Here is a 20,261-nt window from a genome sequence, read left to right as displayed (position 1 = left end):
ATACAGTCATAAAACCCTAACTTTATACAAGTACAGTTGGTTAGTGTGTGTGTGGGGGGGGGCAAGCACTGCCTGAAAGGCCTGACATGGGGCATAAAAGCCTCCCGGGTTAAAACAAGCAAAGCCGTCCTGAGCGATTAACATGACAGCAGCACGCATGTTTAATTTTGAGCAGAGAAGGGAAAAGCCTGGATTCTATGGCCTATATGCACAACATATATCAATTTCAAGGTTTTTATTTCGACATACGCGTCTGCTTAATCATATGAATAGCCTGCTAATAAAACACGACGCAAACACACCGGGCAACCGACGGAAAAGACCTGAATGGCGTTAAAATGGTCAGAAGCTGCAAATATCTGGGTTTTTGGTCTCTCTCTTTTTTTTTTTTTTACATTTTCACGCCATCAAAAAGCTCGTCGAATAAAACCTATGAGCGGAAAAGGCGCTTTAATAAGACACAAAATGCTTAAACTAGATTTATTTTCCTCACATTTACCATCGATTTAACATTCAAAAGTTTAACAGAAATAACTTCAATCGAGAGTTCGTATCTTTTGGCCTCACCGCTATAGTTTCACAACCCCGTGCTCCCATTCTCAACTTTTACACTTTGTCAACTTTTTCTGGGAAAGTTTTCAACTTTTCTACTCCTTTTCGTGTCCGTGCGTTTGTGTATGAGTGCGCGCGCGCGAGCGAGCGAGCGCGTGCGTCAGTGCGCGCGCGCGCGCGCGCTGTGGGCTCTACTTGATCTGTTGTTTGCGCAACACAATCACATTTCTTTTAAGCGACAGGGTGTCTAGACACACACGTGACCGGGCGCGTCAATGCGCACTGGAGACTGGAGACGGAGCAAGGGCACCCAAACCATCCGCCTCATTTGCAGACAGAGAGCCTCTTGCCCCCCTCGAAATCACTCGTCGGCTCGCTTCCCTCCCACACTCAGGCACGGAAACTTCGTGCGAGATACGAGGCTGGATTTTATTTTATTATAAGGGATTCGGCGAAACGGCGATAGGTTACAAGGCTCGGTGCGTGGACGTAACCCGCGGGTCTCTCTCTCTCTCTCTCTCTCTCTCTCGCTCTCCCTTCTGGCTTTTCCAAACGCAACTCAGCTCGGGCTGGAGATCCAGTCTTGGATTCGATCCCTGGCTCTTCGGACGAGACTCGTTCCCTGCAGGCAGACCGCATCCCATGCAGACGAGTGGCATTTTCGGACGATAACAGATATTTGAAAAAAAGAAGAAGAGAGCTCTACTCTGTGCAGTCGTCGGATCAAGGATTTTGTGGATTAATGCTCTTGAAGACACGGCGGCGAGCCTCGGTTTTCATGGGATAATTGCGAAAGCGCGTCGGCTCAGTCAGGCCCCGAGTGTTGTCCGATTCCCCCCCCCACTACGGCCCATGTGCACGGGAAGATGTTTCTGACAGAGTTTGCATGCTGAAAAAAGAAAAAAATCGACACGGAGTGCGTGTTGAAGGGGTCAGTCCACGGCGCTCGGCTGCCCATCTCCAAGTGAGTAACTGTAACAGAGTGGGGCTACACGCTTCTGTGCCGGAGCAGATTCCCCCCGCCGCTGTAGAGGTGCACGGGCTGCTAGGTTCATCCGTACAGCCTAGTCCTAGACGCCCGAGGGTGATGGTTATTTATCCCCAGAGGAAGAGCTGACTGTCCCGTGAACCTCGGCTGTTTTTCGGTGATCTAGTCTGCAGGAGAAGGCAACAGAGACTGGCGTATGCTACAGATTTCCTCTGCTTATCCAGCTCCCGGTTTTTCCAGCGTATTTTCTCAGGCTGCTTGTCATCGCCTGGACTCGGATCCCGGAATCTTCATGATTTGCGGACACCATGCTCGTTTTTTAGCCGGGGAACCCTCTTTTCGTCCCGCATGTTTAGGACCAAACGATCGGGGCTCGTCCGGCGACTCTGGAGGAGCCGTGCGCCCGTGGAGGGCGACGGGGAGGCGGATAGAGGGACGCATGGCTCCGGGGGCTGCTGCATGGGCAAAACGGCAAAGGTGGCCAAGTCCAACGCCGGGTCGGAGGCTGAATTGAAGGCGTTGACCCACTCGATACTGAAAAAGATCAAAGAGAAACAATTAGAGGTGCTTTTGCAGGCGGTGGAGTCCAAGGGGGGTGCCCGAAGCCCCTGCTTGCTCCTGCCCAGCAAAGTGGACGCCAAAGTGGGTCAACAGTCTTACTCTCTCCCCATGCTGCTCTACAAAGTGTTCAGGTGGCCGGACCTCAGGCATTCCTCGGAGCTGAAGAGGCTGTCGTGCTGTGAATCCTACGGGAAAATCAACCCAGAGCTCGTTTGCTGCAACCCGCACCACATGAGCAGGCTTTGTGAACTCGGTGAGCTGGATTATTTTAATAACCTCATCCCCACAACAAAAAGTTCTGAAATTGCCTTCGATTCTCTGGTGGTCGGGCCTAATTTTGAATCGAGCCCAGATTCAGACACCGTGACATTATGTCAAAGAATTGCCAGGCTCTTAAAGGGCTAATTAGCCTAATTCAAATGACATCACCTCTCTTGGCACAGTTGTCTTGAGTTTCCATAAGGTCAAACTTGACCGATGTGGAAAGGGTGCCAAGTGGTCATCTTCATCTTATCGGCACTATGGATTTGGCAGGTTACACCTCCTCCGATTCTTATAAAACGTTAAATGTGTTGATTTTTTCATTTATTTATTCATTTATTTTTAATGAGAGATCCGTTAATTGGGCCGCGACCCAACCTCAACGACGCGTTTATTTGGCACTTTAAAGGTGCTTTTCAAACAAACAGCCTATCATTCATTTCAACGTTTCACAATTGGCATTTCCAGAGTGCAAAGCAACTCGGCCAGGGCTTTACAGTCTTTTCCACGCTGAAGTGTCCGGGGCCTGTGTGTGTCTGCGCGCTTGCCTGGCGTCCCGGGCCAAAAGAGGCCCGTATCTCAGTTTGTCCTAGACGCTGATAGTGGCCCTCCTGGCGCCAGGCGGCCCCCTGTTTATCTGCCTGCCAATGAAAGGCAATAGCCGCCCAGCTCCCTGCTTGCCTCTCCAGGCTGAGCTGACAGACACAAACCCCCTTTTTCCCTGAAGAATGACAACTCTTATCATGAAGTTGAGATCGCTCCCTTCTTTTTTCTTATGTTCTGCTTCTTTTTCCCCCCCCACATGCAGAGTCTCCTCCTCCTCCATATTCGCGCTATCCCATGGACTATCTTAAACCACCAGGTGAGCTGCCTATGTATTTTTTTTTTGTCTGAACCGCATTTCTTTTGCAAAACATACACATTTAAAAAGCCTTCGTGTATTCATGAATGTTGGTCTGATTTGTCTGACATCACACATTGTATATAGTCTTACACACTACCCCTGCAGTATATCTGTGTGTGTGTGTGTGTGTGTGTGTGTGTGTGTGTGTGTGTAGGAAATGACTCCATGTTATGTTGTGATTTATGATAGCAGTGGAGTGGCACGCCTGGCTGGCTGGGCAGTTCTAGCATGGCTGGCAGCCAGGGCAAAGCAGCACAAAGTTGAGATACCAGCTATAGACTGACTGGCACATCACCAGCCAGTGTGTGTCTGTGTGTGTGTGCCTGCGTGCATACGTGTGTTTGTGTGTGTGTGTGTGTTTGTGTGTCTGAGAGGGGGCCGTATGGGTGTTTGTTTGTGTGTCCATCTATCTATTGTGAATCGCGGAGAGAGAAACAGACAGACAGCGGCGTCTCTGGAGCCAGCCAGCCTTTATCAGCTGAATTAATCAACAGATTAAGGTTGAGGGCTTGTGTGTGTGTGTGTGTGTGTGTGTGTGTGTGTGTGTGTCACAGTCCCACATCTCTGTTTGGTTGTGTTTGTTTTAAAGACTAGGGGAGAGCATTTGTGTATGATCTTCCCACTGTTTTTTTTTTTCCCCTTAAAAAGCTTCGGTCTTGTTTAATTGTTTTCTCCCTCCATCTGTGCCAGACTCCACATGCTGCTGTGGTAGTCATCCTGTTCCCTGGTGCCGGAAAGTGGCATCAGGTTATGTCATCGCCTATTAAGTTGGTTTTGAAGTGTGTTAAATTTCAGGCTATAACCAGAATAGTGCGAGACTGCGGAGGAAGGAAAGGAGATGAGATCCTTTTTACTCTGGGCAGTAACAGTTTCTCTTCATGAAATTGTGACCAAGATATAAGGTCTTAGACTGAGTGTGCGATTGTTAAGACCTCGGATTTTAATTTTTTCTGAATCTCTTCCTCACTCCTTTGCTCTTTTACCTCTGTCTGGCTGTCTGGCAGTGCAGGAAAAGCTCAGAGTTAAACAATGACCAGTCGGCCGACCAGCCATCCAGTCAGTCAGGAGAAGGAGAAAGTGGCTTTCAGTGAGTGGAAACAATAGGAAGTCATTGCAGCTGCAGCTGTGGTTTTCAAAGCCCCCCCCACCCCCCCGTCTTTGTCATCTTTATTTACCAGGCTTTTGCAATATTGTTTCACCTGAAAGGCAGTTCCAAAGCCTTAAACACGAGCAGAAATTGATCCAAAATGTTGAGCAAAATCTTCTCTATACTCGACCCTCTGCTGATGTGATGTCAGTCTCAGGGTAGAGCCAGCGTTGCATCTTTGTATGACTTCAATTGGAGACTTTCCTGGGATGAAAGGAAACTAGAGGGTAAATAGGAAATGGTTATACAACTTATGTTACCACCCTGTTTCCCCTTTCAGAGCAAACTGAAAAAAACTTGAATTGGTGTGACTGTGTGGGAATTAAACGTTGCCAACAAGAACAGAACAAGAGAAGGAAAATATCATCAGGTCGCATGTCTGTCTCCAAGTAAAAGTTTTATACTTTTTTTTTTACAAATATTTTCTTTCTTTTAAATTCATACTTTTCATAATTTAAGTGGAAAAGTTACAACGTTCTGTAGCTCACCTGTCAAGCTATTTCCTTGTTTGGTTGCATTCAGTTTGTGCAGCTGCAGTTGCGGTTAATCAAAGGGGACTCTGTCTGTGCCTCTGTCTGTGTTGGCGAAGGAGGGTGAAAGACAACATATATTAATAGGACAATGGAGCAGACCGGAGGGTACAAACACACGCACGCATAGAGGACAGATGAGCTTATCATGCAGAAAGACAGGGGTTTTTCCCCAGTGCCTCGGGGAGCTGTCAGTCATCAACTCCTTCCCATTACCGCAGGCTATCACAGTTTTCTGGACCACTCTTTGCATTTGCTTTGTATAAGGCTGTTTTAAATCATGGTGACATTCAGAAAATCTGCATAGTTAACTTTTAGAAGGCAATTAAATGTTGTACAATCTGCATGAAGCGGAAGAGCGATGTATTTTATGATGATGGTTTTATGATTCCAGTGAGCAGGAAGTAGGGTTATATGTGTAAGAGTGCCTGTCCGCTCCAGCAGCAGCGGTCATTATGAAAGCAGCCCAGATGTAAAACGCTACCTTGTTTCAGTTCTTGGGAATATAAATCACACACTGTTTAGCTCTTTCTCTCTGATGCCCCCTCAGCCCTGTGGTCAGCTGTGAATTGTTGCCCGGGAGACCAGGGCAAGGCTGCTGGCAGCCAATGAAAGCAGGGCAGGCTGGGCTATGCCCGTGCATCTCGTTACTGCGACCGCAGCAGCACGGGCGGCGTCCGGATGGGGGCAGGGTGGCGGGGAGTATGGCTCCCAGTGAGCGCTCTGGTCGCTATTTCTTAATTACTTCGTAGTTACTGCAGCTCTGCTCGGTCAAACAGGAGGCATTGAGTTGATCTGTTAGCTAGAGAGTGGAAGCACTCAACAGGAACACCCTCCTCCTCCTCCTCCTCCTCTTCGCCATATGTGGGTTAAATGCTTACTGAAACCCCACACACTGTATGGCGAGAATCGTCTCTTTTTTTTCTTCAGTTTGGGTTTTGTCATTTTTAGCTTTTTTTTTTTGGCAACTTCTATGCGATCGAGTTGAAATGCAACAATCATGTGCATATACTTTACAGTATAACCATCAGAAAAACCGCACTTTAGAGTCATAATCCAGTCAGAGTGGAGGGGACCACCACCACCGCACACTGTAGTTCAATGTATGGTAGGTGTAAAACAGCGTTGACGTGCAGCAAAAGGAATGTATCATTAGGGAATTCCAAGCTACCAGCGGCGGCTCCTCAGCAGAGCTAGCCTCTCCAAGCGGTGTGCTGCTCTGCTTGGCACACACAGCGGTTTTGTTAAAGCTCCATTCAGGTGTCATGTTGAAACTAGTCGACATTACGAGTCTTAGTGGGAGTGAAGTATTCAAATGCAGAGAGAGGTTGAGAGTGAATGACTAGTTTTTTCTCTTGTCTGCCTGCTAGTGCGCCGTTGGGAAAATCTATGGTGAACTGCTTTCAAGGTCTTTCGAAGCTCTCTGTGCCTCATTGTTTCTGCTAAGATGGAGTGTGTCCTGCTAAAGTTCTGAATTCCAACGCAGCCACACACACACATTTAGCTCATTTTGGGGGTACAAACATTTCCGATACACCTTTGCTGCGTGTGTGCAGGCTCAGATCTCCGATTTAGCTTAAAAGCATCAAATTTACAAATATTTTTTCGGCGCTTTCTCTGTCCTTAGGGAGAAAAACAGGAAGAGGAAGAATATTAAGAGACAGTTATCAGACCAATTTGGAGGGCTATTAGCGAAGGAGACGCAGAGCACAAAGTGGCTCCCTCAGTCTTCTAGTATTTGATCTGTGTTTGGTTATTGAGCAGGGATCAGAGTCTCCAGCCCAAACTCTCACCTCAGTCATTAGTAGAGAGAATACAGCTCTTTCCAGATCAGCAGCTCGTCTATGCAGAGATGCAGGGCTAACGTTCCTCCTGAAGCAGTGGATTATGGGGGATTATCAGGGGTGTAAGAAACTCTCCGCTGTAAATCGTTTCTGTGTGTGTGAGAGTGTGAGCTTCGTCGTCAGTGTCTTCATTAGGCATTGATTTCACTGGAGTGATTGACGGCCTCACAGCTGCTGCTTTGCCTTCTCTCCTCACACACACACACACACACACACACACACACACACACACACACACACACACACACGCACACATTACTAATTCAAAGTCTGTCTCTCCATCAGATTCTCCAGACTCTGGACCTTCATCCAGTGATACTGGGGGAACGACAAACTCGGCCCCTGTGGGGCTTTCAGGTAAATATTCCTCCAAAAAGACCCATTTTCTACTGTTCGACCCTTGCCAGTCATGTTATTTTCTTCTTTTGTTTTCTTTCTCCTGTGCATTCCTCCCAACACACACACTCATCTCTCCCCTCCATACTTTGTGATGATGAGGCAGTGATTGTGGGGGCCCCTGCTTCCCCTCTGTAATAAAACAAGCCAGTGAAGGAGGGTGGTGTATTTCTCCCACATCCACATAAATTCCTCCCTCTTGGCTCTTTGAACAACACTCTTCTCTTCTCCTCTTCCTCTCTCATTCCCTCTCATCCCTTTCCGTGTTATGTTGTAATGGAAGACAAACACCCTCAACCGTTGTTTGGAGAAGAATATGTTCTGTGCGTGCGGCATTGTGGGGGAAAAAAGCAGTTTAAACTGACATGCTAGTGTTTGTTTGGGTGTGTTTGTGCGTACAGGGGATGTCTTTGTCGACAGTTAACTCTCCTCTGGGCTCTCTGTGTGGATAAGAGCAAGACACAGGCTCCTTTATTTCTTCCATCTCTCATGCAGGACGTGTTTCGGGCTTCCTCAGCTTTTCTCCCATAATCCCCTTTGGCAGCGTTGCCTTCCTTACCCAGCACCCTGTCCGCAGGCTACAGAATAAGATGGTGTCCGCGAGAGAAAGAGTTTGCTCTCCATTGCCTGAGATTGCTCTGTGCTGTTCCCCGCTTTCCTTTGCCTCAGATGGTTCTCATTACTGGGCCTTTAAAGCCTGTTTTATGTCAGTTGGTGTTCACTGCCCATTCCCCCCCTCTTTTGTTTGGTAGTAGGGGGATGGAGGGGTTAGCCTGCCTGCCTGCATGCGTGTGTGTGTGTGTGTGTGTGTGTGTGTGTGTGTGTGTGTGTGTGTGTGTGTGTGTGTGTGTGTGTGTGTGTGTGTGTGTGTCCTTAGATGGGAGAAGAGATTGGAGCAGTGCTTAAAAGAGCAGAGGCACCAAAAATCAACCTCTCCTCTCCCCTCCTCATGTCCTCTCCTCTCCTCTCTTCGTCCTCCTTCTCCTCCTCCTCTCGTTCTCTCCTCCTCCTCTAGCCCCCCCAGATGGACACTAACATCCTCCCTGTGTGCATTAAGTAAAGACACATTTTAGACCCAGTTGAAACTGTGAAACCCAAGAACTGGTGTCTTAACAGGCGCCCCCATGCTCCATCCCTTACTCCTTCCCTCCCTCAGTAAGGCGTAAACGCTACCCCTCCTCCTCCTCTGTTTTCCTTCCTGGCGAGGATGACATGGCAGTGACGGCCAGCCTTCCAGTGAATGGGCCCCCTCGGTAAAAGGAGTAGAGGTAGAAAGGCTGGGGCGGGATGGCCGAAGCGCTCTGCCCTCATGATTTCCCTGGCAAGCCAAAAAAAAAAAAAAAAAAAGGCAGCTTCATTCCTCCTTTTCCCTCCCTCCCTGCTTTCCTCCTTTGCTCCCTCCCTCTGGGGCTCTGACAAAAGAAACATGGCTCTCCCAGAGGCCTGCTGCTGACCTTCTAATTCACTCACTCTGCCCTTTTTATGTTCTTCTCCAGACATATTTACAGAGAGGAAGAAGGAAGAGAGAGGAGGGTGGCTTTGAGGGAAGGAGGGTGGCAAAGACTTCAAGTCAGCAAGAGTTGTACTGTTATGTTTTTGCATTGTAGCAGAATAATTAAGTGCATGTCGACTTTTAGAAAAAGTGGATTGGTAGAGCAGCCCTGCTTCGGAGTTAGGAGACGGAAAAAAGTACCCAAAAGAAATCCTTTTTCATCTACAGAACATAGTTCAGACAGAGCCGATGAGATGAGGTTAGAGAAAACATCCTTCTCTCCATCTCAGAAAGGCAAGACCATCCAGGCTGGAAGGAGTTAAGTGAGCTGCGACAGCGACAAGCGCAAATGCAAACTAGGCTGCCTGCCAGGCTACCAGCTCCAAAGCTCCTCTCACTGGCTCACGTCATCAGCTTGGAACAGAGCAGAGAGCGGTGGAGAGGAGAGGAGGGAAAAGACGAGGAGGGGGGTGGTTGATGGCTGGAGGCCTGGAGCTGGGTGTCAGGGTGCTGATCTCGGTTTGAGCCTGGTTGAGGGCTTAGCTCAGGGGTTTAGGTTCACCCAGGAAATGAAGAGAGAGATTAAGAGAGATATTTGGAAATGGGAGCTCAGGCCGGGGTGAAGAGGGCACTGGATTGTTGGTTCTGAATCTGTGGAGTGTTAAGTAATATTTAAACTTGTTAGAAACTGTATCTTTAAGTATGTGAGCAGCTCAGGTAACTCCCACATAGCTAGATTTTGTAAAGCTTAAGAAGTCTTGGACATGTTTTTTGAGTTTTTCTTTTAAATAAAAGACCTCTGTGAGCATGGCAAGACAGGTCTGGGCAGTGGGACAATGTGTGGATGTGTGTGTACTCAGGCTGGGTATCATTTAAAATTTTTCCAAGCTACTTCAGCAGTGATACCTTAGTTTTGGTCCTGATACGGAAACAATAGTTTGACAGATTTAGACATGTTTTTACCTTTGTTTTCATAGAAAATCAAAATGATCTCAAATGTTGAATGTTGTCTAAACATAAGCAGATGTACAAGCGCTTTCCATTGTCTAAAACTGGCCAAATTTTGAATGGGCACTGGACCCATTTGGTCAAAGGGTAAGTGAACAGGATTATGAACCTGACCATTCAGTCTCAGTTTTCTGCACTCGACAGTTTTGTTATTTGGACATTCGGGCCACTGAACCATTGAGGATCAATACCCAGTTTTAGTGTTTACATATATACATTAACTCTGCCTCTGAGGTGAGTTATACACATCTGTTTGTGCCAAGCTTGTTGGATGTGCAGCATTGATGTGTGTGTGTGTGTGTGTGTGTGTGTGTGTGTGTGTGTGTGTGTGTGTGTGTGTGTGTGTGTGTGTGTGTGTGTGTGTGTGTGTCGGTGGCATGCCTGCTGGTGCCATTGGGGACTGACCCGGAGTGCCTGTGTGTAAGAGGATCCAGTTGGGCTGCGGTGACATGTACACACACACACACATACACACACACACATTTTAACACACACTCCAATACAGACACACAGACAGGCAGATAGAGTGACCTGGTGCAAGCCCTGGCGCACGGCCGACTGTCACACAGGCGCTTCCTCCCACTGCAGGTTAAATTTAGGCTGAGTTGTATTCTTATACCACTAGCCAGTCACCTCGCCTGACAGACGGTCAGCCAGCCCATCAGTCAGTCAATTAGTCATCCAGTGAATCGACTGGAGGTATAACCTTCATCAGGGGCTCTGACTGAGATTAAATTTAGTCTTGGCACTTAGGTTCATTATATCACACTAGTTCTGCTGTGGTATGGAAGGCCCCAAAGAAATGGTCCATTTTTGGTCCAAGCCCAGTGAGAGAGAAAAGGCCTGCGTGTTTTGAATTTGTTTATCACCAATGTAATACCTAAGACACTATCTTAGATTTTTTTTTTTTGTAAACCAACTTCCAGCAGTCAACAGCTCAATTCAAAAACAGAGTACCCTCAGTCTCCCTCCTCGCTCTCTCTCGGCATTCCTGCCTTGTTTGGGTTAGCAGGGAAAGGAAAGGGCTGCGCAGGATATGACCTCATGTCTTTGAGGAAAAGGCGAGCGGACAGGGAGGCAGCCGAGGCCTCATCTTGACGGAAAACAAACACTGGAGTGCACCAACCAGAAAGAAGGGAGGGAGTAAAACAAGAAAGAGAGAAAAAAAACTAAACCTTTGTTTTTACTTCTACAAAGATAGAAATGTATATGTACTATTATAGCCAGGTGACTTGCTACAGAGACATTTTTAAGAGAAAGTGAACACTTTCTTCACCCTCCAACTGTTTCTGTTTTGGTTGAATCTTGATTTTCTTTTTGTTATTTTTCCCCTTGCCTGAACAGTAAGAGGAAGGAATGAAGAGGGAGAGAAGATGGCGGCTTTGGGTGGAGGGAGGGATGGCCAGCAGCTCTGCTCTGTTCTCTGTAATTTGGAGGCTGTGTGTTAGCCAGCAAGTTGAGCAGAGCAGAGCCGGGCCGCTCCGTGCCGGGCCAGGATCTCTCATTACTCCCCACTTCCTCTCCTTGCGCGGCAGCCAAGCCACCTCTTGGCAAGGGACTTAATTTTGGTTTTTGGCTGTCCTCTGTTCCCCACCCTGTGTCATTATGCTGCACAAATCGAAAAAACAGCACACGGAGACATCGGAGGATGGAGAGAGGAGAGGATAGAGGAAAGCGTGCCTAGCTTGTATGTGTTTTGGTTTTTCTGAAGATTTTTCTCCGATACAGATGCTTTATGCCGTCTTGTTCTTAGCGCAGCATCGAGATAACATTTACAGTTTAAAACATTTGCCTACCTTAACATAGCCCGTTGATTGAAAGGTGGGCTATGCAGATTTGGCACCAAGCCAGAGCTGGAGGGAAGCCCAGAACAAGATGAACATTGTTTTGGTTTGCAGTCACTCTGTGGAAGTGGATTTTGACATTACCTCACAGTGCATGAAGATATGAAAGAGAGAAAGAGAGTGTGTTGGAAGGAGAGAGAGGAAGGGAGGGAGAACCCCCCCTCCCTTCAGCAGGATAAAGTTGGAAATGGAAATAAGTGGAGACACATTCCTGTAAACCTGTGTGTATGTGTGTGTGTGCATGTGTGCGTGTGTGTGTCTCAGTCAGTTTTCTTGTGTGACACACATGGCTGCTGTCTCCACCCTCCTGCCTGCTCATTCATGTAGTCACTTTGTCTTTTGTGTACTCAGACTGGAGGGGTGTGTGTGTCTGTGTGTGTCTTTTCATCTCAGCGACAGACTTCAGCCCTGCCAGTAGCCACATCTCTATCACAGACCACTGCGCTGGCATAACCACACACACACACACCCACATATTCACAGCCATACAGAGGTAAATAACTATTAATAACAGAGTATTAACACAACAAAAGTCTCAGACTGCACAAGACTGGCTCTGCTTGTTGTCTCCATCTCTGTTTGCGGTGCCTGTATTATTTAGTTCCCACGGAGTTTCAGCGCCACAACAATGTGGGTGATTGTTCAACTTGTCTGTCCATCCGCTCGTAGTGCTGTTTTTGTGTGTGTGTGTGTGTGTGTGTGTGTGTGTGTGTGTGTGTGTGTGTGTGTGTGTGTGTGTGTGTGTGTGTGTGTGTGTGTGTGTGTGTGTGTGTGTGTGTGTGTGTGTGTAAATGGCTTTGAGATACAGAGCCTGTGGGTGATCTTCCGACTTGTATGTTTGCAAAAGTGAGCTGATGACATCATTACGGCCTGCCTGGCACCCTGTATCCAACTAGCCAGTGTTTATTTGTCCTGTCACCCTGGGAAATCTGGGCTGCAGGGGATAGTGTGTGTGAGGGTCAGCATGATGAAGTGTTTGAATAATAACTCAGCAGGAGCAGGAAGGAGGTGTTACAGCGGTACAAAATGTCCTTCAGTGAAAGAGTAGTAGTTTTGTGATAATGTGGATTCAGATGGAAGATCCTCCCCAATTAATTATGAAACCTCCTTGTGTAGTGAGAAAAACACCATTCCTGAGTGATATCAAGACATGTGGATCATGTAATTATAGCAGAAGCTTCCACTCAGAGTAAATTATACTGTAGATGAAGGCATTAGGAAAACATGCGCCATTTCTTCTCCTTATCTCCTCCCTTGTCGTGGCCGGATGGTTCATGTTGGAGATGGCGTGTCTGAAACTCATTCTGTCTATCTGTTTTTCTGCAAGGAGCCAGATCTGTAGATAGCGAAACTGTGCCACTCCCCTATGTGGTTTTCCTGCCGTCAGAGCTTATTTAGCCTTCGTGAATAGGGGAAGGACTTCACGTCTTCTTATGTAACCCTAAAGTTAAACCCTAAAGAGGCACTTGCTCTGTCACCTACTGAACCACCTACCATTGACCTGTCCGTCCATTTATCTGCCTATCTACTAGGGCTGAACAGTACTTAAGTTCTGCTTCAAAGTAGTCACTTTGCTAAAGATACGCATTCATGAGGAACATTAGGGACAACTAGCACACTTGTTTAATAATTTTACTGCTTTATAGACACTGAAAACTGTCAAGGTTTGCTGGTTTGTGACTAATCTTAAAGGGAAACTGCCCCGATTTTACACATCAAAATCTGTGCACAGGTACACATACTACTGCATATGTGAAAAAGGTGGAATAAAAGCTTTTGTGGCCCCAGAGGGAGCTGCCAGATCGTTACTTGAGGCAATGTCAGTTGGGGCTGAAGACAGTAAGTTTGAAAATGATAAAAAAAAAAAAAAAAAAAAACAGGGCAGTGGAGTTAGAAAGGAGAAGAATGAGTTTACCAGACCTCTGTAGCCTGCTCCTCATCTCTGCTTGAGGCTACTGATTCGAGGCTACACTAGCTGGTACTACCATAACGCAACCTAATCTGACTGAAGTGCCAGCAGTTGAGTTGCACTGTGGGTAATGTAGGCAACTGGTTTTGACAAGGAAGAAGAATATGAGGAATATATTTGGTTCTGCTGCATTAACTTTTATTTTTTTTAAACTCACCATCATGAGTCATGTTAAAGGAGTATAATGCGGAATTGGCTGAGTGTTCTTTTAAGACAAACAGTACAATGCAGAGGATGAACAAGATCACTTGCTTGACTTAATAACATTTTGGATACAGGTTGCATGCTCTGCTGCACAGAAAGTAACCAATCACAGTCACTCTAAGAGTAAACTACGTCATTTACCTTTCAACAGTGAAAAAATAAACAAACCAGACAGTGTACAATCTATGGCTTAGACTTACAATGCGGTGGTGTTGAATTAATGTGAGACGGGGACAGTTCCTCCATCTTCACTGCACAGATTGGCTAACCTTTCTCTTTCTGGAGGGGTCGCCTGTCATTGAATTTCTTGGTGAAGAAGAAAGTGAAGCGAACACGACAGGCCGTAAACCCGCTGTTGAGGACTCTTACTTCTGTTTACTCCAAAAATCAATGAAAACCAAATATTTTTGTGAACACTGAGAGAGAAATGCAAAGGCTTTCATCACAGACAGAAACACACACATACTCACAAGGTTGAACATATATGGCATGGCAGAGAGAACAAAAGGAATGCCTCCAGGGTGATCCTTGACCTTTGGAATAGACTTTCCCCGGCTTGAGAGAGGGTGTTGACTCAGAAAATAAGGCACTGTGAAGAGTCCTTCCTTCCCCCTTGAGCTGTTTCCTTCATGTCTTCCTCATTCCTCTCTTCAGCCGCTTTGTGTGTGTGTGGTGACGACAGGGTCATTACCCGTCTGAGCCGAGAGAGGCACAAATACACACATGCACACATAGGGCTCTCAGGGATCGATATGAGACAGTTCTCAGGAGCCTCCTCACTATTTACTGATGTTGATAGTGATGTGTCAAGACCAAAAGGTTGAAAACTGTGTGTGTGTGTGTGTGTGTGTGTGTGTGTGTGTGTGTGTGTGTGTGTGCGCGAGTATGTGTGCTTGTCTGCATGAGGGTGTAGTTGTGTTACTCAGCGACTGTGTTGACTTCTAAGAATAGTAGCGACCTGGTGTGTGTGTGTGTGTGTGTGTGTGTGTGTGTGTGTGTGTGTGGAGTCAGACAGAGGTAATGATTAACCTTTCCAGACTGTGTTTCTGGCCCTGAGAGAAGCACCCAGTCTGTCATCGCCCATCCCCCCCTTTCAGCCGTCCCTCCTCCCTTTGACCAAGTCCAATTGTCTCAGCTAGCGTGGCGTCCACTCTTAAAGACCATAAGACCATTAAAATCCACAGGGGAGCTACCAGTGTATGTGTCTCTTTGCCAAATATTCCCTCATTGTGCTATGGTTTAAATAGTTTGCACACATTTTTTTAATATTTACATTTACATACTTCTTTGGAGAGCATCCTGGTTTGTTGCAGCAGCCCCCCCCCCCTTCGCAGGCCATAAGCTGATCATCCATTAAATACGTTAAAAAAAAACATGGGAGCAATATGCTGTCTTTGTTTGCACAGTGTTGCTAATGGCTAACATCCACAGTAGCTCTCGCCAGCTGCTTCTTGCAGTTTCTTACATTACAAAAAACACTTTTAACAAGGCCTGTTATCATTATTATCATCCACGATTACATGATGCACTCCACACCAGGGTGTTTGGCCCCATGGGACAAACCAGAATGGGACAGACCAGCAGCAGTCAACTGACGGAGGCAGAGCAGAGCGGAAGGGCCGGGTTGACAGATGGCCGCGGGCTGCCAGATAGCCAGCTTATCTCCAGTGAGGAGAAGCCTGTGACACATGGGCTGAAAGGCCGCAGAGCAGACGAGCAGGTGGGGCAGCAGACAGATAGACGGACTAATGCCTCAATAGTCAGACATCCAGAAAGCAGACATACACATAGACAGATGTACAGACAGAGACTGCAGACAGCTCTCTAAGTGTTCAGGGGCCGGAGCTGATGGAAACACACCGCTCCAAGGACAGACAGACTCGGCGCAGACAATCTGACGACACCGTCTGACACAGACGCGCACACCTATGCGAGAGGCATCGGAAATAGTGTCAGACCGTAACGTGAGGAGCTCAACCAGCAGACACCTCGCACGCAAGCACACACACGAACACACAACGTGTTAAAAATTAAAATTCAGTTAAGTGAGCCTTGCACTTGGAACAAGGCATGTTGGTACGGGGGCCACTCACATTAGTGTGCGCTTATACAGTATATGTGTGTGTGTGTGTGGTTCTGTGTTCAGCGGCATTACTCATGAGGTGTAAGCTCATCTGCTGTCAGGACAAGCTGTGAACATACTCTTCACAAGGCTGCGTCCCGTAGATGGAGGAGTCTGCCTGTCTTGCTTTCTCTCTGCTGATGTACTGAACAGAAAGGGTTGCTTTTGTTCACCTGTGAGGATAGTTGGACAAAATGCCGCAGCTATATACATTTTGGTCATTGCCTCGATGGGCTCCCTCTCAGTTTAGTTTTCAGTCGGTTTTTTATCCAACTGCGGAGGAAGAATTCAGGGTAGCTGCTGTCACGCCACTGACCAAAAAAGCCCCATATCCCTTAAAAGCAGTGCTAGAAATTAAAGAGTACACAAGTACTGTACTCAATTCAATTCATCAGGATACTAGGAGTGTTTTCATTTTATGGCACTTCATACTTCTACTCCATTACATTTCAGAGGGAAATATTTTACTATTGTTACTCTTATATAGTTCGTTTGCAGCTATATTTATTTAGTTATGTTATAGATTCATATTTTTACATGCAAAAAAGTTTAGATTGAACTTCCCAACAGCATATAAGGTAGTTAAAATTAGCCTCACCTCAAACAGTTTGTGTTAAAAGGCTGCTTAGCCGTTAAAGGGGCACTCCATCCCTCATGAGGAGCACCACTTGTCCTGTGGAAACAGTTGTATAACGTGCTCTGCGGCTCTGGAGGGAGTCTCAGAAAATAAGCCCCGATGATGTCATAGTGATGTGATCAGATAATTGCTCTTGGAGCCTTCGAATTTATATTAAAAAAAACAAAAAAACGGGGGCATGGATTTTGGAAGCTGTGGGCATTTGCGAGTCAGGGAGAGTCTAATAAAAGAGAGTAAGTGCAGGATCCAGTGTTTTCTGGAGCTTGACCCATACTAGGCACTAGAAGTCAGATTATCTCGGCCGATTATCATCTTTCACCATCCTTTTTCATTTGTCTCTGGCAAGACAGGGCTTGCAAAGTAGTATTACTACGCTGTGGTATAAGATCGGAATACTTATACCACCACTGCTTTACTAATTAACCCTTTCTGCTGCCCATCATATTTCCCTCTGTTGTTTTTCTGTCTCTCCGCAACCCTTTGCTCTTCTCCTTCCCTCTCTTTCCTCTCCTCTGTGGTTCTCACTTACCACCAGTCAGAGTTTCTGAGAGGAGAGGCAACGGGGGAGGGGAAGTGGGGCAGTTAGTGTAGTCCTGAATAGCAGGGTGTTTTCAGGCTGCAATGACAGGCTCAGACAGGCAGCCGCTCTAATGACCTCTGACGCCAGGCCCTGTCTCTCTCAGCAATAACAAACACACACACACACACACACAGGGCCTCATAGGTGAGCTCCACCAGCAGGCCCTCTGTCAGCTGTTAAGAAAGTCCAACGCGTCCTTCTTCTTATCAACCCTGGCTGTTCCTGTACGTACATGTAAAACAGACGTGAGAGCAAAGCCTCGGCCAGAATTGGAGACTCTGTTTGACATCAGCCTGAGACACCAAAGACACTTTCTGTCTCTTATCTCAAAGATAAATGCTTTATTTCCCCTCCATTTAGTTTAAGGTACATAGTTGGGTACTTAGTTTCCCCCGGCACCCCATGAGGATAGATTTACGATAAACTCCCTGAGGCTCAGCTTTGACCAACTTCAAAGAACACAGCCCCTCTTGTTTTTACGGAAGGCATGCTTTCAGTTTTTCTTCCCCCCCTTCCCTCCCCTCCTCTCTGTTTCTGTCTCTCTTCTCCCAGTCTTGTCTTTTTCTTCCCTTTTTTCCTCCGTCTCCCTGCATCTAATGAAGGCTAATGACAGGCCGTGGTGAGTTCGCTTGGGCCAGCAGAGATCCTGCCACATTAACACTGCAGTTTGTCTCAGACGGGACCTTCCAAATTACCGGTTATATCCACAGCTACCGCAGGATGAAACGAGGGGGGGGGGGGTCGGATGGGAAGGATGGGGGCAACCAAAATGGCTCTGAGAGGGGGCTCTGTTCATTTTTTTTCCCCCCTCACATATACTTCCCTTCTTCAAGCTTTGTTAACCCTTGAATGTGTCTTTCATCAAGGCTGTGTCTGAGCGTGTGTATGTGTTGAGAGAGAGAAAGAGAGAAGAGAGGAAGTATAAAAGATTGCTGAGCAGTTGATAGAGGTTGCAGCAATTAGGTGATGACCTTAAAAGCACAAGAGACGCTTAAAAATCAGGAGAGGAAGCAAAGTTGCAAAAGTAACAGTCAAAATATGTGAAAAGCATTCCTTCTCTTCCCCACCCCGCCCCCTCTTTCTTTCCTCTTGCGCTCTCTCTGTCTCCGTCTATTTCCCTTGCGCCTGACTGGCTCCCACTTTTTCTAGCAGGGAGTAGCTGGGAGCTGTGGAATAGAGATATGAAGGGGGAGAGGGACAGTGCAGGAGGCACACTAAAGGGAGACGAGGGGGGGGGGGGTTGGAAACTGGAGCATGGCCAATGCTACACTTCTTTCACGCTCAGGGGAAACTTAGACTGGAGAGGCCTAGCTTGTCAACGATTCAAACACCAGGGTTTCAGAGTTAACGGCCTGCCGCGCTCGGCGACTAAACACTATGTGCTCCACTGTAGACCGGATGGTTTATGTGTTTATGTGAAAGTCCATCCTCTTGTCGCTGTTGCCCAGTTACCGTGGCCTCGTCTTTGTAAAACACAAATTCAAAGACAGTCTCTAATTTCCTCCAGCAGGGTTGAAGCATGTTGCTGTAGAGAGATGATCAGGACAGTCGGTTGACGTCAGTGCATTGTTGGCCACGCTGCTACAAAAATACAGCGAGCCAGACAGAAGATAAGCATTTAATGCCTATACAAATATTGTACTGCATGTGGACACTTGCCTGCCAGTGTCTCTGAGCTGCTTCTCTTGTCTGAAGTCCAGGAATTCCAACATGGTTTTCCTGTATGGCAGAAGTTGAGGATGACAATTTAGCTCTGGCTCTCGACTAAAGCACATTCTCGATTTCCCAAAACAGGGATAAGGAAGATACTGTGGAGAAATAGCAATGTTTGACTAGTTTCGTAGTAGTTTAGAAAGATATTTCTGATCAGATGTCCCTCATCACAACCTCCTGCACTGTCCCCCCCCCTCTCCTCTCGTTTCCTTTACTTCTCGGTCTGTGAACTTAATGGTCTGATGTTTCAGTGTCATCATGTCACCTTCCCACAGGTCTAACCATCTCCTACTTTCTTTTTTCCCTTCTTCAGATTCCCTGGCAATGCAGGAGTCTGGCGAGCGGGCCCATTGGTGTGTGGTGGCATACTGGGAGGAGAAGACACGCGTCGGGCGCCTCTACTCAGTCCAGGAGCCCTCTCTGGACATCTTCTATGATCTACCTCAGGGGAACGGCTTCTGCCTGGGCCAGCTCTGCTCCGACAACAAGTCCCAGCTGGTGCAGATGGTGCGGGCCAAGATTGGCTATGGCATCCAGCTGACGCGTGAGCCAGACGGGGTGTGGGTCTACAACCGCAGCTGCTACCCCATCTTCATTAAGTCGGCCACACTGGACAACCCGGACTCACGCACGTTGCTGGTGCATAAGGTGTTCCCCGGTTTCTCCATCAAAGCTTTTGACTATGATAAGGCCGGCAGCCTGCAGAGGCCAAACGACCACGAGTTCACTCAGCAGCCTCGCACCGGCTTCACGGTGCAGATAAGCTTTGTGAAAGGCTGGGGACAGTGCTACACAAGACAATTCATCAGTAGCTGCCCGTGCTGGTTGGAAGTCATCTTCAACACCCGATAGCAGCAGCCTTCCTCTTCTTCACCCTCCTCGCCTCTTCTGCCCCTTCACAAACAGACTACACCCACTTTCCTTTTTTGTCCCAGAGGTTCAAAGAGAGAAAAAAGTTTTAAAAGAAGAAGAAAGTATAAAATTCTGACGGACTTTGTTTAATAAATGACGAAGATTTAATTAAATAAAATAAGAAGCGAAAAATGTATTTTATGTTATATATAAATATATTATTAATTGTAAATATGAAGACGTTTTATATGCATCATTATTTATGTATTGTGCAATGTGTTGATGAGAAAAAGAAAATAAGATGCACTTTGCTTAATATAAATGCAAAACAAAGAAATGCCAAAATAAAAAAAAAGTACAAATAACAATTTTTTGTTCAATCTATGCTTTACCTTTGGGTTTCTGGTGGTTTCATTCAGTTTTTTTCAGGGTTTTTTCTGTTTGTTTGTTTTGTGCATAATCCAGATTGGATTATTTAAACGGCTCCACATCCCTATTCTCTAAAATGCTGTTAATGTAGTTATGGTGAAGAACAATGTCTCTTCATTATAACAAAAGTCAACACTGGCTCAACGTTTTGTCACTGAAGGACTTAGATGTCATGTCGTGGATCATAAAAGCATTTCCCTGTGAGACAACATGAGTCAGACTGTGACA

General features: G+C 46.7%; 1 protein-coding gene across 2 annotated transcripts; it reads left to right on the top strand.

The window, feature by feature from the left end:
• The first annotated feature begins 826 nt into the window (after positions 1-826).
• smad7 (SMAD family member 7) lies at positions 827-19,939 on the top strand. 2 transcript variants are annotated; one of them, XM_040157505.1, is made up of 4 exons: positions 827-2,354; positions 3,171-3,224; positions 7,073-7,144; positions 19,066-19,939. In XM_040157505.1, the coding sequence occupies exons 1-4, from the start codon at positions 1,889-1,891 to the stop codon at positions 19,602-19,604; spliced, it is 1,131 nt and encodes a 376-aa protein (XP_040013439.1). In that variant the 5' UTR covers positions 827-1,888; the 3' UTR covers positions 19,605-19,939. The 2 variants fall into 2 exon arrangements, with proteins under 2 accessions (XP_040013439.1, XP_040013440.1); XM_040157506.1 differs by lacking the exon at positions 3,171-3,224.
• Positions 19,940-20,261: the final 322 nt, after the last annotated feature.

The sequence above is a fragment of the Xiphias gladius genome, chromosome 20, assembly GCF_016859285.1.
Source record: "Xiphias gladius isolate SHS-SW01 ecotype Sanya breed wild chromosome 20, ASM1685928v1, whole genome shotgun sequence".
Lineage (NCBI taxonomy): Eukaryota > Metazoa > Chordata > Actinopteri > Istiophoriformes > Xiphiidae > Xiphias > Xiphias gladius.
This window is presented reverse-complemented; position numbering and strand designations above follow the sequence as displayed.